This window comes from Mauremys reevesii, linkage group 7 (genome assembly GCF_016161935.1).
Source record: "Mauremys reevesii isolate NIE-2019 linkage group 7, ASM1616193v1, whole genome shotgun sequence".
Taxonomy (NCBI): Eukaryota; Metazoa; Chordata; order Testudines; family Geoemydidae; genus Mauremys; species Mauremys reevesii.
The window spans coordinates 21636560-21652556 of NC_052629.1; the positions used below are offsets into that span (position 1 = coordinate 21636560).

Sequence of the window (15997 nt, forward strand, 5' to 3'; positions counted from 1 at the left end):
CTGTCAACTCCAAAAACAAAATGGTTAAATACAAGCTGATAGACTCATTCCTCAACTGTGTAAATATCCAAAGCAGAAAACTGGAAAAAAAAATAGAGGGGTGCACTAAAAGATGAAAGAGGCAATTAAATATCAACTCTCAGTGATACAAATACTAAAAACTTTGATAGTTTATTTGTTAGCTTCAATTTGAGATACTACGCAAAACTTGAGCTGATAGCAAAATGGTTGTGTCTCAGTTTACCAAAGTTTTCTCCACTTCAAATGGATATTAGTGAAAGTGTAAAAATCAGTTGTCTTATGGTGGAAAAACATAATTCTTACCATTTAAGGGTCAAATTAAGTAACAAGACCACTCATGGTTATATTTATTTAAGACACTATAGAATGGCAATTTCTTTACAAGGTTTCACTGTATTCCAGTGGCCCACTTCAGTGTTATTTGGATTGCATTACTCTGGATTTTACAGTCCAAATGTCAGCCTTTTACATTGCAGGTTGTTAACTGCTGTGACAATGGTTATGCTTCTTGAGCTCAGTAACAGCAGATGGAATGGAATAATGGGTGGCCTTTGCTCTAAATACAGTAATATGCAATAATGAATAATGCTGGCTGCTTCTGCTCTTCCAAAACCAGAAAATAATCTAATCAAAGATTCCATCCAACCCAATCCGGAGCAAACCCTGCCAGGAGCACTCCCTCTCTCTTTTATCCCAACAGAGAGCTCCAGCTCAAGGTTCTCTGCTAACTGCAGCTGTGGCAGTATGGCGGGGTAGTGGGAGGGTCTCAAGCCCTTAAGGCTTTATACGTTAAAGCCAACATCTTAATCTCAATTTGGAAATCAAGGAGCAAGCAATTTAAGAATATGGTATCATGTGCTTGTGATGAGACACACCATTTAATGTGCAGGCTGCCTTTTACACTGCCTTAGGTTTCCAGAATGATTTAAAGTGCAGTTTTGTGCAGAGCACAATGCAATAATCTAATCTAAAAGTAACAAAGACATGAATCAATCATGCCTGCAAGTTTTGCACCTAAAAAAAACCAGAAACCAGTCACAATCTTGTGGTCAGGAAGAGATGGAAAAGAAGTCTGTTAGACAGGTCTGCTGTATGATCATCTACCAGCAGCTGGAGATGCAATAATACTCCAGAACTACAAACTCTAACAATATATGGAATTTCTCACTCTCAGTAAAAGGTACAGTTATAATGCTTACAATGGCAACCTACCAGCATTATCTTGAATTTCAGACAGCTAGATCTTCAACATACCCCAACCTCAACTAGACATTGGCCAATGCAACTGACAGTAAAGTATGCGTTGACTGACAGCGACATAGAGCACTTTAGCTCAGAGTAACAGTAATAAATCTCTTTCCAGTACTACAAGCTAAATAAAATTAGTAAACTGAGTATAGGCAATTACATTTAATTTACCTTTACATAACGATTCAGTTAAATATTTAGTGCTGCTATTTAATAAAGCTATAGTGTGCTGAGTACACGGATTTAGTAAAAGTCAGCTGGGTAAAATCAGTTACTAAAGACAAATCAAGCCATATGTCACATTTAACTAAGGTAAATGACTGCGTGTCTTTTATTGAACTAATCCTTCTACAGTTTGATTTACAGGTGTGCAAACTATTCAGATCATAATCCAAACCTTGTATCAACTGCTCATATTTAAATCACAAGTGTCAGGGAAGGAAAATTAGCTCCCCTAGCAATTTCTATATTTGTTTATTCCCAATACTACTGAATATATCATGATCATTGAAAATGGATGGCAAAAGTATCATGATATATAAAACTGCAGAAAACTATTTTAAAAGTAACATTAAAGGGCTTCTTTCCAAAGAAGAGAACTGAATTATTGAAGACACCCCATATTTGCCTTCTCCCCAGTTACCACATTCTACATTCTACATGATATGTACAGTCAGATTTTGTAGTTCCCTGCACTACTTAGCCATAGCACGGTGAGTTAAAGAAGGACTTGTGTTAGACAAACCTGGAAAAATGAGAATATTTACACATTAATAACTGTACTTGCTCACTTCTTGAGCTGAGTTTCTTTGCTATTTTGTTGGATGTTTGGTATTTGAATAAGATCTTTCTCCCTCAGAACCCAGAATCATCTTTCTGCTATGTCCTGCAGTGAAATCATAATGTCATGTTGTTGCCATGGAAATGATTGTGAGGTCACTAGTTCAGCATTACAATTCACTGCAGGATCCAGTATGTAGAGAATACAATCCAATTTACTTTTGAATATCATTATTCATATGAAAAGAGCTCAGATTACTTCCCAGGAAATCATAGGCCACATATGCAAATGTGAGTAGACTATGGGCCTAATTTTCCTGTCACTGATATAAATTAGAACTCCATTGAACTCACTAAAGTTATCATACTCTGAAATATAAATATAGGAGGGCAGAGTAGATTGGATGTTTTTCTGAAAGATATGCTCTAGTTAAAAAATAAATTAATTCAAGGAAGATCTATGGCCTATGTTATATAGGAGGGCAGAGTAGATGGTTACAGTGGTCCTTCTAGCTTTATTCTCTGTGAATTATGAGACTGATTTTCAATAGTGTCTTTGTACTGTTTGTGCATGCAAAGCCACACCCACAATTGTGTGCCTAATGTAAGCCTGAAATTGCTGTCATTACAAGTGCAAATCGGGAATTTGTGCAATCAGATGGCCAGACATTCATGCATACTATTAACTGATTTGCATGCATGCATTTTTAAAAATCAGAACCTCATAATATGACAAATCCAGAAAAATAAGCAACTGTGATATGGGGACTTTAAGAAGGGGCTTTTGTCGTGGGAAAAACTTCTGAATATGTCACAATTAAACATAAATGCATTTAACTTTCACATATATTTAAAAGTTCCTCTCAAATTTGATGGTAATGGAAGATGTATATATTTCCTTTACCCTGTGCCTTCAATTTCCCTATGAGCAATCCCTGAAATACTGGCCGTTACATCCTATTTCTCCCCTAACCAGACAGATTTTTTTGATACATGTTGATAATCCTTGAAAATCCTTAGACAATTGTGGGTGTGGCTCTGCATGCACAAACAGTACAAAGACACTATTGAAAATCAGTCTCTTGAATTAATTTATTTTTGAACTAGAGCATATATGTCAGAAAAACATCCAATCTTGTTTTAAAAAATTATCCAAACTTGTAATCTCATCCAGAAAAGATATCAAGTTAGTCTGAGAAGATTTATTTTCCATAAACCCATGCTGGTGCTGATACAGTGATGCTGTAGTCAATGGAGGATGCTTTGGAGTTTGATGTATCTCAAGGTAGATCAAAAACACTGTGTCCATCTCATATATGATAATATGATATAGAGACTCAATAAATACGTGGGAACTGTTACAGGGTACCCTGTAAGTCCTTACAGCTGTTGAAAAGTTAAGTTACTTGCTCATGTCCACACACTGAGTTAGGGTTAAAATGTGAGTTCCTGGTTCATAATCTTGTGCTCACACCAATATACCATCACCCCACATCCCAGAACTACCTAACTGGATAGTGTACTTTTGAAAACAAACAAAATCTCTGGGTTGTTGTGTTCTTAATTATGCAACCACATTGCTACAATCAACTGTCAGTGTTTTTGGCTTCATTAAATTTTAATTAGTGCTAATTCATTTGGACTAGCTTGCTCAATTTATTGACAGTTTTGCAGTCTCAGACATTTTCAATAAAACCCATTTGGATTTTCACTTTCTGCCACGGAATGGCAGGAAAGCACTATTACTAACCTGCTTGTCTGGTTGGTCCACTGTCCATGCTGCCGCCAAACCCTGGCTTATCACAATGGGGAGGGGCCCAGTCAGCTTCGCAGTGACAATTTTTTTTATTGTTACAGACCTTCAAAACAAAATGACAAATGAAGTAATATGAAAAGTTATTCCAGGCAGCTTAGATTGAATCTTATCAGACTATAGGAGCTTTCACTCCAGCAGTGGTAGATGCATGGGGGTTAAAGCTCATGTCACAACAGGGACACATCCAAATCAGCCTGCTGCCACAACCTCGATTAAATACAATTACTTATACATTTTTCAAAATGTGTATATCCTAATAGCAACGTGGAACCTAAATCACTATTCACGTATTGCAGGTGATAACTTGAACTGTAAGTGCCATCTAGTACCTCTATTGGAACTATAAACCTCAGAGCATCAAAGAGGAGTGATGTTCATCTTCAATCATCCGAAATAACACTCAGTACAGTTGTCTTCAGTGTCTCCCTTTCTCCTCTCTAATAGGAGCCCCACTTTCTCACAATTCCCGTTCCTTCTCCCTTGAAAGGAACAAGATTCCTTTCACCTTCCTAACACCCTAATAATGCCTGAGCAGCTTGCTTCCCGGTCCCTGTTTACTCCAATAGTCAGCACCAATACAACTGCATTTGCTGGAAAGGTCTACTAAAGAAACCTGGATGTTTTAGTTTTCCAAGAGTTGAACTTCAGATGCTGGAACGGTTGTCAGGTTTTAGGCTTCAGTTTTCAATTCCACAGCTGAATTCTGTAAACCAGTCCTAACCCACTTGTGCTGGACTGCCTACTGATTCTGCCACTTCTCAGGCCTCAGTTCTAAGGCTGAGCAACATTCCCAGCCAAAGGGAGGAGCAGGGGCGGCTCCAGGCACCGGCACGCCAAGCGCGTGCCTGAGGCAGCAAGCCACGGGGGGTGCTCTGCCGGTCACTGCGAGGGCGGCATTTAGGTTGCCTTCGGTGGCATGCCTGCAGAGGGTCTGCTGGTCCCACAGCTTCGGCGGACCTCCTGCAGGCGTGCCGCCGAATCCACGCGACCGGGGACCTCCTGCAGGCAAGCTGCTGAAGGCAGCCTGACTGCCGTGCTTGGGGTGGCAAAATACCTAGAGCCGCCCCTGGGGAGGAGACAGGGAACTGGAAGCAGGACAGAGTTTGATCACATGGGATACGCAGGTTGAAGGAAGAGGGGTCTTGACAGATGAGAAGGATGGTGCAAGGTGGGCATCTCTGAAGAGACCTGACCTGCCCCAGGTTCCTGTGACAAAAACTTTTCTCCTTGACACTAGATTTGCATGACCTGAAAAAAATATATATATACTAGTGTCCCACAGTGGTGCTCTATTTGCTTAGCCTATAGTTTGGCAGCGATAGAAGCACATGGCTCACTGAGGGAGTGCTCCCTGCAGCATGAGGGAGCACCAAGGAACAGACCCAATCGGGTAATAACAACCTGTTTCCATTGCACAAGGGAGAATGAGCTAATGGGATCCCTGTGCTTTATTCTTGGGAGAGATACTAAAAAAAAAAAAAAAAAAAAAAAAAAGAAACCTTCAGCTCTCCAACAAAGGGCTAGTCCTTCAGTTCTCGCCCAGGGAAAGACCTTCTCCTCCCATCCAAATGAGGTGCTGCCAGGATTTTAAGCGGCAGCTAATGATGCACCTTTTGCCATTATGGTATGATTGAACGAGATAAACATTGTGCTGCATAGGGCTAGCAAGGCAGAGTTCCACTTTATCACTCTCACACTCGCACTTATGGCAAGGTGCCAAGGGGGGGTCCTTAGTTCTACTAACATTGATCATCACTGCTCTGCAGGAACCTTTGCCATGGGAAAACTTGACAACAGATTGATCAGTAGAATCCTGCTTAAGACAATCTAGTTAGGTCAAATAACCTCTCAAGATGCTTTTTCTGAGGAAGCCAATTTGCAGGTTTTCAGTAAGGCCGTATTTTGGGGAGTCTGCATAGTTCAATAAAAATAATAATTTACTCAGCCTTCGCTTCCTCTCACAGTACTTTTAAAGGAAATACTCCAGAGTCATATAAAACATTACAACTGATTTGCTTTCCCCATACAGTTAAAAATATCATTTATGTTATAATTTATAAATTAAAGCTCTGCAAGGATTACCATCTACAACTCTGCAAGTTCTTGTTTTGCTTCTTAGACGTCACCATGTGTTCTCCATAGCACTGACGTATAAATGCCAATCTGTAAGTCAATGTTTATGTCCGCACACTGACAAAACCCAGTTACTTACCTTTCATAACTTGTTCTTTGAGATGTGTTGCTCATGTCCATTAGATTCTAGGTATGTGTGTGCCCACGTGCACAGTCATCAGAGATTTCTGCCTTAGTGGTATCCATACAGTCGGCAGTGGTGCCCTCTGGAATGCTGTGCTCATGTGTCGGTATACTAGGTGCCACCAGCCCTACACCCCCTCAGTTCCTTCTTGTCTGCAACTCCGACTGAGGGGTAGGAGGGTGAGTAATGGAACGGACATGAGCAACACATCTTAAAGAATAACAGTTATGAAAGCTAAGTAACCATTTTTTCTTCTTCGAGTGCTTGCCCATGTAGATGCCATTCTAGGTGACTCACAAGCAGTATCCATGGAGGTGGGCATGGAGTTCACGGTTGTACGGCTTGCAACACTACTCTACCGAAGACAGCATCATCTCAGACCTGCTGGGTAAGTGCATAAGGAGACGTGAAAGTGCGAATGGATGACCAGGTAGCGGCCCTACAGATATCTTGAATCAACACTTGGGCCCTTGTTGTCTGGGCAGTTACAATCACTGTGGAGGCACTTTAGCCAGCTCATAGCAAAAGCAGATGCAGGAGGTGATCCATGATGAATTCTTCTGGGCGGACACTGGAAGACCTTTCATCCTGTCCGCCACCATGACAAACAAGTGCATCGAATTATGGAACAGCTTGGTCCTTTCAATGTAAAAGGCTATGCTCTCCTGACGTCCAGAGAGTGTAATTTATGCCCCTTATCTGACTTATGAGGCTTTAGAAAGAAAACAGGTATATGTCCTAGGTTATATGAAACTGTGAAACGACCTTAGGCAGGAAAACTGGGTGCGGTCGCAGCTAGACCTTGTCCTTGTAAAATGGAATTAGACCTTCCAGGAGAGTAAAAGAAGGGAGCAGGAAGCCAAAGGCTCAAAAGGGGGACCCATGAGCTGCGTCAACATGAGATTCAGGTCCCAAGGAGGGACAGGGTCGTGAACATGGGGACAGAGTTGCTCCAGACCTTTCAAAAACCTGATCGTCATGTTGTTAGCAAAGACCGACCTGCCCTGGAATGGAGGGTGGAGGGCTGAAATAGTGCCAAGTGGACCTTAACTGAAGAAAGAGACAGGCCCTGGAGCTTGAGATGCAGAAAGTAGTCCAATAGCGTCCACAGCGAAGCCTGCTTGGGCCGGATACCCTGGTCAGGGCCAGATTAACTCTCCTCTGGGCCCGGGGCTATTAGATTTTGTGGGGCCCCTGTATACAAGTCTTTGGCCTAATTTAAAACAAAATGATCACAATTATGGCATTAACGCTATACTAAACTTGCCTTTTAATTAACATAAAGCTGTTCTGTGGTTACATTTCAGTCTGAAAACATGTAAAATATAGTTGTTAATTCAAAATGGCCTACTCCTTACCTTAAAACAGCTGTTATATTAGTTTTTTTCTGGGTGGGAGTTTGGGTGCAGGAAGGGGCTCCAGTCTGGGGTAGAGTGTTGGGGTGCAGGAGAGGGTGAGGGTCGCGGGATCTGGGAGGGAGTTTGGTGCAGGAGGGATTTGGCCCGAATGTCCTTAAGTCCATGCAGCCTCCATCTGTCTGCTCGGAGAAGAGACTGCTCCCATCGAACAGGAGGTCCTGGATGGAGGACTGCATCTCCTGGGACAGACCTGCGGCTTGAAGCCAGGAAATGCACCTTATTACCATGGCGGAGGTGCCGAACCTGGCTGCCGAATCGGCCGCATCCCAGGCCATCTGGAGGGAGGTCCTTACCACTGTGGTACCATCCTCCAAGATGGCCGTGAACTCTTGGGCCAAGTCGTGGAGTAGCGAGTCTTTAAACTTTTTGAGGAAGTCCCACAGATTAAAATTTTGTATCTCCCCAATAAAGTCGGTGGTTTGACACCCTAAACTGAAGGCTGGCGATCAAATAAACTTTCAAAAGCATGTTGAATAAAGTGTCAGGCTGCCCTGCCATTTCTTCTACCTCCAGGCCCAAGTTTGAAGCCATCCTTCTTAGCAAGGCTTGATGGTCCTTAAAGTCATCAGGAGGACTGGTGCTTGACGGCCCTGCTACTGCCTTGTCTGGGGACAAAGATGAGGATTAGACCACCTGGAGAGGGTCTGGGACATTGTCCCCTGTGTGGGAAGGTTCTTTTGGAGTGGGCACCTGCTCCTCTACTGCAGTATCGGATTCCGCTTTGCGCACCAAGCCCAGTGCCATCAGTGCTGTGGGTTGCTTCTCTGAGGCAGCAAGGGAGGAGTGATGTGAGAAGGGCATTGGCATAACTGGCACGCCTCCTGCGTTCCAATATGGCCACTGCTCCTGCCACTGGCCCTGCTGCCAGGTCGGCACTGTGGAAGCTTAGGTGGTCTCGGGCGCCTACAAGAGCTGCTGCTGTCATGGCAAGGGACTGAAGTCCTGTTCTGATCTGGACAAGTCCCCTTCCAGTGACCAGGGTGGGGTCATAGAAGCATGTGTCTGGCAGCTGACCGTAGCCGTGGTAGTGTGATGCCTTGAATTGAAGGACTGGTGCCTCTCCAAAGACCAGTACTGGAGGCAGGGAAATCAGTGCCATGCCAATGACTGGTCCCATATCTGAGGAGAACAATGCACCGATGGAATTCTATGCTGAGGGGTAGGCTGGCAGGAGGATGATCTGTTGTTGGATGTACGGAGACCATATCTCACCATAGGCATGTCAATGGTGACCGCAAGCGCTGTGCTGGCGACCTGGGCTGTCTGACAGGAGACCTAGGTTGTAGAGTCAGGGATCCCAGCAGCGGAGATGGGGAATGCTGCATCTGCTCTGGGGACCAACAGCGTTCAGCTGCCCTCTGAGGAGGTCTCATGGCTGGCTTACCCTTTTGGGAAACCTTAGCTGGATCCAACACCATGCGCTGCACTGGCGGCGCTGGGAGAGCTCTCTGATCCCTGGCCACGGGGAGGTCCTCAGATGTCGATGGCCCTACCAACTGCCTGTGTGCCCTACTGTTTTTGGGAGTCGGTTGTGGATCCTTAGGGGGGACTGGGGCATCCAGCCAGAGAGGTACTCCCTTGTGGCTCCGGAGTGGGCGGGTGGCCTGAACTGGGTCCTTTGCCCAACATCACTTGACCCTTCTTGCGTGGTGCCGGGGAGTCTCGTTTCTTCAGACGCTTCTTGGCCACCAAAGGGAGCAGGGCTGGGCGGACCCCAGTGTTGGCGGTGCACTGCGCACCAAGGCCAAGGTGCTGGGCACAGAGTCAGAGCAGGAAGGCGCTGATGCTGGGCCAAGAGCAGCCTCCATGAGGAAGGCCCTTAGATGAATGTTGCGCTGCTTTTGAGTTCGAGGACGAAAGTTCTTGCAAATGCGACACTTGTCCTTCATGTGTGACAGCTAACTAACAGGAATAGGCCTATTGCAGGCAGAACAAGGCTTAAAACCCAGGGACCAGGGCATACCCTACCCTGGGGCTAAATCCCCACTGGGACTCTAACTTACTAAGTAACATTACTTAACACTTACCTACTGTAAACAAACAATGTACAAAGTTAACAACAATGAGACTTAGAACGAACTGCTATCCACTTGCAATGCAAGGGGAAGGTGCTCCGACCAACCATCAAGGGCAGTAAGAAGGAACTGAGAGGGCATAGGGCCGGCAGTGCCTAATATACCGACGCATGAGCACAGCACTCCAGAGGGCGCCACTGCCGACTCTACAGGCAAAAATCTCTGACAACTGTACACATGGGCATACACACACCTAGAATGGAATCGACATGAGCAAGCACTTGAAGAAGTTGTTATGTTATCATGGACTCTGCAAATCTTTTCAAAACACAAGCTATAATATTATCTATTAATTATACAAAGGGATTTTTAGTTCCTATAGTTCTTGAAGCATGATTTCTGTTGGCACAGGCTTTCACAGAAACAAATGAACCAATCGTGCAGCAAATCAAGATTAAAATGATGTAGTTTGAAATAATTAACACCTTTATGAAAAATAAATTGTGTTTAAAAACATTTAGGTGCTCTTTATCACTAAAAAGTTTTGTGAACTGAAATAGGTTATCATAAGTTGTTTAAATCTAAATCTATCTCATGTAACTTTCATAGACTCATAGGACTGGAAGGGACCTCAGAAGGTCATCGAGTCCAGTCCCCTGCACTCACTGCAGGACTAAGCATTATCTAGACCATCCCTGACAGGTGTTTGTGTAATCTGCTCTTAAAAATCTCCAATGATGGAGATTCCACAATCTCCTTAGGCAATTTATTCCAGTGCTTAAACTCCCTGACAGTTAAGAAGTTTTTCTTAATGTCCAACCTAAACCTCCCTTGCTGCAATTTAAGCCCATTTCTTCTTGTCCTACCCTCAGAGTTTAAGGAGAACAATTTTTCCTTCTTCCTCCTTGTAACAACCTTTTATGTACTTGAAAACTGTTATAATGTCCCCTCTTAGTTTTTTCAATCTTCCCTCATAGGTCATGTTTTCTAGACCTTAGTTGCTCTTCTCTGGACTTTCTCCAATTAGTCCACATCTTTCCTCAAATGTGGCACCCAGAACTGGATACAATACTCCAGTTGAGGCCTAATCAGCATGGAGTAGGGCAGAAGAATTACTTCCTGTGTCTTGCTTAATAACACTCCCGTTAATACATTCCAGAAGCATGTTTGTTGTTTCTGCAACAGTGTTACACTGTTAACTCATATTTAGCTTGTCATCCTCTAATGACCCCCAGATCCCTTTCTGGAGTTCTCTTTCCTAAGCAGTCATTTCCCATTTTGTATGTGCGCCGCTGATTGTTCCTTCCTAAGTGGAGTACTTTGTATTTGTTCATATTGAATTTTCATCCTATTTTCTTCAGACCATTTCTCCAATTTGTCCAGATCATTTTGAATTTTAATTATATCCTCCAAAGCATTTGCAACCCCTCCCAGCTTGGTATCGTCTGCAAACTTTATTAGTATACTCTCTATGCCATTATCTAAATCACTGATGAAAATATAGAACAGAACCAGACCCAGAACTGATCCCTGTGGGACCCCACTTGATTTGCCCTTCCAGCTTGCCTATGAACCACTGATAACTACTCTGTGGGAATGGCTTTCCAACCAGTTATGCACCTATCGTATAGTAGCTCCATCTAGGTTTTATTTCCCTAGTTATTTATGAGAAGGTCATCTGAGACAGTATCAAAAGCCTTACCGAAGTCAAGATATACCACATCTACTGCTTCGCCCCTGTCCACAAGGCTTGTTACTCTGTCAAAAAAAGCTATTAGGTGGGTTTGACATGATTTGTTCTTGACAAATCTATGCTATTACTTATAGCCTTATCATCTTCGAGATCGGAGTCGGCAACCTTTCAGAAGTGGTGTGCCGAGTCTTCATTTATTCACTTTAACTTAAGGTTTTGAGTGCCGGTAATACATTTTAATGTTTTTTAGAAGGTCTCTCTCTATAAGTCTATATATTATATAACTAAACTATTGTTGTATTGTAAAATCAACAAGGTTTTCAAAATGTTTAAGAAGCTTCATTTAAAATTAAATTAAAATGTTGTTCTGATGCTGCCGGCCCGCTCAGCCGGCTGCTGGTCTGGGGTTCTCTTCACCTAGGCCGGCAGTGGGCTGAGCGGGGCCTGCGGCCGGAACCCCGGCTGCCAAGGGTCCAGCAGCCAGAACCCCAGACCGGCAGTGGGCTGTGTGGGGATGCCAGCTGGGACTCCAGCTGCTGGACCCACTCAGCTCACTGCTGGTCTGGGGTCCTGGCCCTTCCCACATACAGTGGGTACCTACCTTCTCCCTGGTTCTGGCCCATTCTCTTCCTCTCTCTCTTCACTGAGCTGAGGGTGGGAGTGCACTGAGCACAGGGCTGGGAGTGAAGAGTCTGGCCAGGAGCTAGAATGTGGGAGGGGGCTCAGGGTTGGGGCAGGAGGTTTGGATGTGGGGCACTTACCTGGGCAGGTCCCATTTGGTGTGAAGGGTGCAGGTGGGAATGTGTGTGGGGGGTGCAGGAGCTCTCATTTGGTGCTCTGGGTGGGGATGGGGATGTGGGGGGTGCATGAGGTGTAGGGGGTACAAGCATCAGGGCAGAGGGCTGGAGACATTTAAGGGGGCTGCCAGAGTCAGGGCTGGGGGGGGGGTGAAGGAGTCAAGCAGAGGGCTGAGTGTGTATGAGGGGGGTACAGGCCTCAGGGCAGGGGCCTGGTGGGTGTGTGGGGCACAGAGCAGGGGCCTGGGGTGTGTGCGGGTCTCAGGGCAGAGGGCTGTGTGTGTGTGTGTGTGTGGCGGGGTCAGGGCAGAGGGCTGGGTGTGTGTGTGTGGGGGGGGTCAGGGCTCAGGGCAGAAGGCTGGGCGTGTGTGAGGATGGGTCAGGGTAGAGGGCTCCCCCCACTGCTGAGGCCCCCCAGCCGGCTCACTCACTCGGGGCCCTGCGGCACACCGCACGAGCGCAACTAGCCCCCACCCCCAGCGAGAGAGTCCCCTCTGGCTGTGTCTGGAGGAGCCCCTCCGAGCGGTGCATGACCTCATGGCTCTCTGGCCACAACCGATTCTGGCTCGCCTGCACCTGCTACGCGCTCAGCACCGCCAGGCCGCGGGGCTCTCCGCTCCTCCCAGCTCACGAACAGCAGGTACTGATCCATGGCTGTGGCCGGTTGCCTCCTCCCGGGGACGCTCAGCAGCCGGCACTTCCGCCGCTGCCAGCCTCTCCCGCCTCCACCGCCCCGACTTGTGCTTCCTGCCGCCGGGAGTTGGGACTGGGTCCGGCAGTGAACCCGCTCCCCTGGTGTGCTGCCAATCCGCCATGGCCAGCTATACCAAGGCAGCCCAGGTGAGTGGGCCCCTCTGCACCCCCGGGCAGGGCTCTTCGCCGGATGAGGGGACACGGAGCCCACAGGCAGGCCGCTGAGGCGGCTCCTCTCTCGGGGGGCGTGGGGTCTGCCCCTCACTGGCTGCGTGTCCTCGGGACTCTGGCAGGCAGCAGCGTGCCATTAAATATCGGCTTGTGTGCCGTCTTTGGCATGTGTGCCATAGCTTGCCAACCCCTGTTCTAGATTATTCACAAATTGATTTGCTTAATTATTTGCTCCATTATCTTTCTGGGTACTGAAGTTAAGGTGACTGGTCTGTAATTCCCACACTGCAGTCGCCATGGTTTTGCTATTTCTTTTATTTTAATCCTTTTTGAAAAATCTCAATTCAGATGCATACTATAACTCACTGCTGGGACCACAGAGAACCAACTTGTTTGAAATGTTAATAGGAAATTCTTCATGAAGGAAGGGTAGGCTTAAAATCACTTTGAAGATGACACAATTCCTTTTCATCACAGAATGTTAATTTAAAAAAAAAGATAAATTACTACTTGATCAATTTTTTTTGTTAAATAAAAATCATATTTAATTTCTCGCAGTGTGTAAAGGGCACTGAAAATTAATATCTTTAGAGTGAAATGTTGAAAAGACTTTGACTGATATATTACAAAGAATCATAGATTCCAGAGGTGTTACAAATGAATGATTTATTGCTCAACTGGGTATTGACTGACTGCAAAAAATTGTTTCTGTAATACTTACTCCACGTCCATGGCATTTTGTTGCACATTCATGAACACCAAATATACTAGTATTTTGGCACTGGCGGTTAAGACAAATCTGCAAAATGAGAAAAAACAGCTTTAATGTTGCTGAAAAAAACATAGCTAGGGTGCACACAGCAAACTGTTACATCCTTACAGCTACATTTGTTCATCTATCACCTTTCCAGTAGCAATTTTACTGATTTGCCTATGCAGCAACTGATTTCACACCAGTGGAGTTATCCCTGATTTACTGCAATGTAAGGGAGATCAGAATCAGAACCTATGGCCGATTTTTAAAGATATTTAGGTGTTGTTGCACTCAGTGTTGCAATGTGTAACTGATTCAGGAGCCTAAGTTTCATTTTCAAAAGGAATTTAGGCACTTATGCGCCAAGCATGGCAGCCAATGGCATTTAGGCTTCTACATACCTCAATCACTTTTGAAAACAAGACTTAAGTTCCTAAATCAGTTAGGCATTGCGACACTGAGCTCAGCAATGCCTAAATACTTTTAAAAAGTATGTCCTTTATATTATCATCCTTGTAAATCCTTTGGGTTCAAATCCACTTCAATCCCAGGTCATGGTAAAGGTTGGTATCACTCTTGACTGGCATGCAGGGTATTGCATGATTGAATTTCAGATCTATCTGATATCAAAGGCTATATCCTGAGCTAGTGTAAATCTGCATAGCTCCACTGACTTCAATGGAGCAACAACAACTTACACTAGGTGAGGATTTGTCTCTTAGTTTTTGAAAATTAACAACTACTAAAACACTTTATTATTTAAATAACTGTGTTCTTATTCTTCCAGAACTATGAACATGCCAAACCGGATTCTTTCATGTACTTGAACTGGCTGTATTAGAATTCTCACAAGCCAACAGACCACCTCCTGAATTAAAAGATTGGATCTTCTGCTGGTATAAACTGACATTACGTGGAGCTATGTTGATTTACACCAGTGGAAGAGCTGGCCCAGGATGTCTGGAAATTTTTGAATATTTTCAAAAGAACACTGATCAACGCTCGGGGGAGGGGCTAATTTAATCTCATCTGATAAATCTAAATGATTCTACCTGAATTTTTTCAAACTAAATTATTTTTTAAATCAACTATAAATAGAGTTGCAGATTAGGTAAAATAATCATCTCACAGGAAATTACAAATTAGCATTAGCCTAGAGGAAGAGCTTTTACCCTTTTGTTAAGTGGAAATTAACAAATATAGAGTATAATATGCAAAATTCTTTGTTTTGCAATCATTACAGAGAGTTAACATCACTCTTCCCACCCAGCTGAAAGTTGGGATAAAGCAAGATTAGCACCATCTAATAAAAGCACCAACCAATACAAACTGAAATGAGTAATGTAACTGAAAAGTTATCCAATTCAAGCTGAAAAAAAATAATACGATTGGAATGACTGTTACTATACTAGCTCAACAATAAAAAACCCAGTGTATAAATTCTGCTCTCCTTTAACTCTGTAGTTCAGTTTAGTAGGATTACAATAATTAGCAGCAGGCTGGGTAAAACTGATGGTAGTAGACAAAAGGGATGTCTATTCAGGGCAGTTATCCCCTGGGGGAAAGAAAAATGGGAAACAAATTAGAGTGAATTGGCATCCACGTGCATGCATGCAGTGAATATGCTCTGATTACAGCAGTATTCACAATTCAGATATTCAGAGTCCACTAGCACAGAGAATTCTGAGCACATTAAAATGGCTGCATTTCAAACTGTATATCTTCAGCATAAAAAAAATCAAGACTATTTAAATTGATATTCTGAATCCATAATACAAATGTGATAATGCCTGGAAAGTAAAACATACAATTTGATAAGTATTAGGCTGTATATTCGATAGTGTGTGTATATGTACACGATTAGAAAGATTAGATATTCACTACTGAACTGGAATGGGGGGATTTTATACCACTGGATTCCTCACTAGTTTTCTCTTTGAAAAGCCATTTTATAGCCCATTTTATAACAGAATTACTTGAAAATATTTTTGGAGGGTGGTGCGTTTTCTTATAATATAGTTTTTGTAGTCATAATTAAGGCATGTTTTAAATCGGTTGCCAATATGCCTAACAAATTGTGAAAGCAGCAAAGAGTCCTGTGGCACCTTATAGACTAACAGACGTATTGGAGCATGAGCTTTCGTGAGTGAATACCCACTTCGTCGGATGCATGGCACGAAAGCTCATGCTCCAATACGTCTGTTAGTCTATAAGGTGCCACAGGACTCTGCTGCTTTTATAGATCCAGACTAACACGGCTACCCCTCTGATACTTAACAAATTGTGATAACTCAGCAAAACTCAAGTGTTTGGATATATGAATGGTTTTGTTTT

General features: G+C 43.9%; 1 protein-coding gene and 1 long non-coding RNA gene across 3 annotated transcripts in view; one reads left to right on the forward strand and one right to left on the reverse strand.

The window, feature by feature from the left end:
* The window catches only part of ADAM12 (ADAM metallopeptidase domain 12), a 320435-nt gene that overhangs the window by 21554 nt on the left and 282884 nt on the right, over nucleotides 1–15997 (reverse strand). For both annotated transcript variants that reach the window (XM_039546827.1, XM_039546828.1), the window contains 2 exons: nucleotides 13631–13708; nucleotides 3800–3908 (listed from right to left, as the gene is read on the reverse strand). In XM_039546827.1, the coding sequence (XP_039402761.1) occupies nucleotides 3800–3908; nucleotides 13631–13708 (187 nt within the window). The remainder of the gene's footprint in view (nucleotides 1–3799; nucleotides 3909–13630; nucleotides 13709–15997) is intronic.
* On the forward strand, nucleotides 2246–7913 carry LOC120409197. Its single transcript, XR_005601190.1, has 3 exons — nucleotides 2246–2340; nucleotides 6384–6510; nucleotides 7640–7913. It is a non-coding gene; the product is annotated as an uncharacterized LOC120409197 (long non-coding RNA).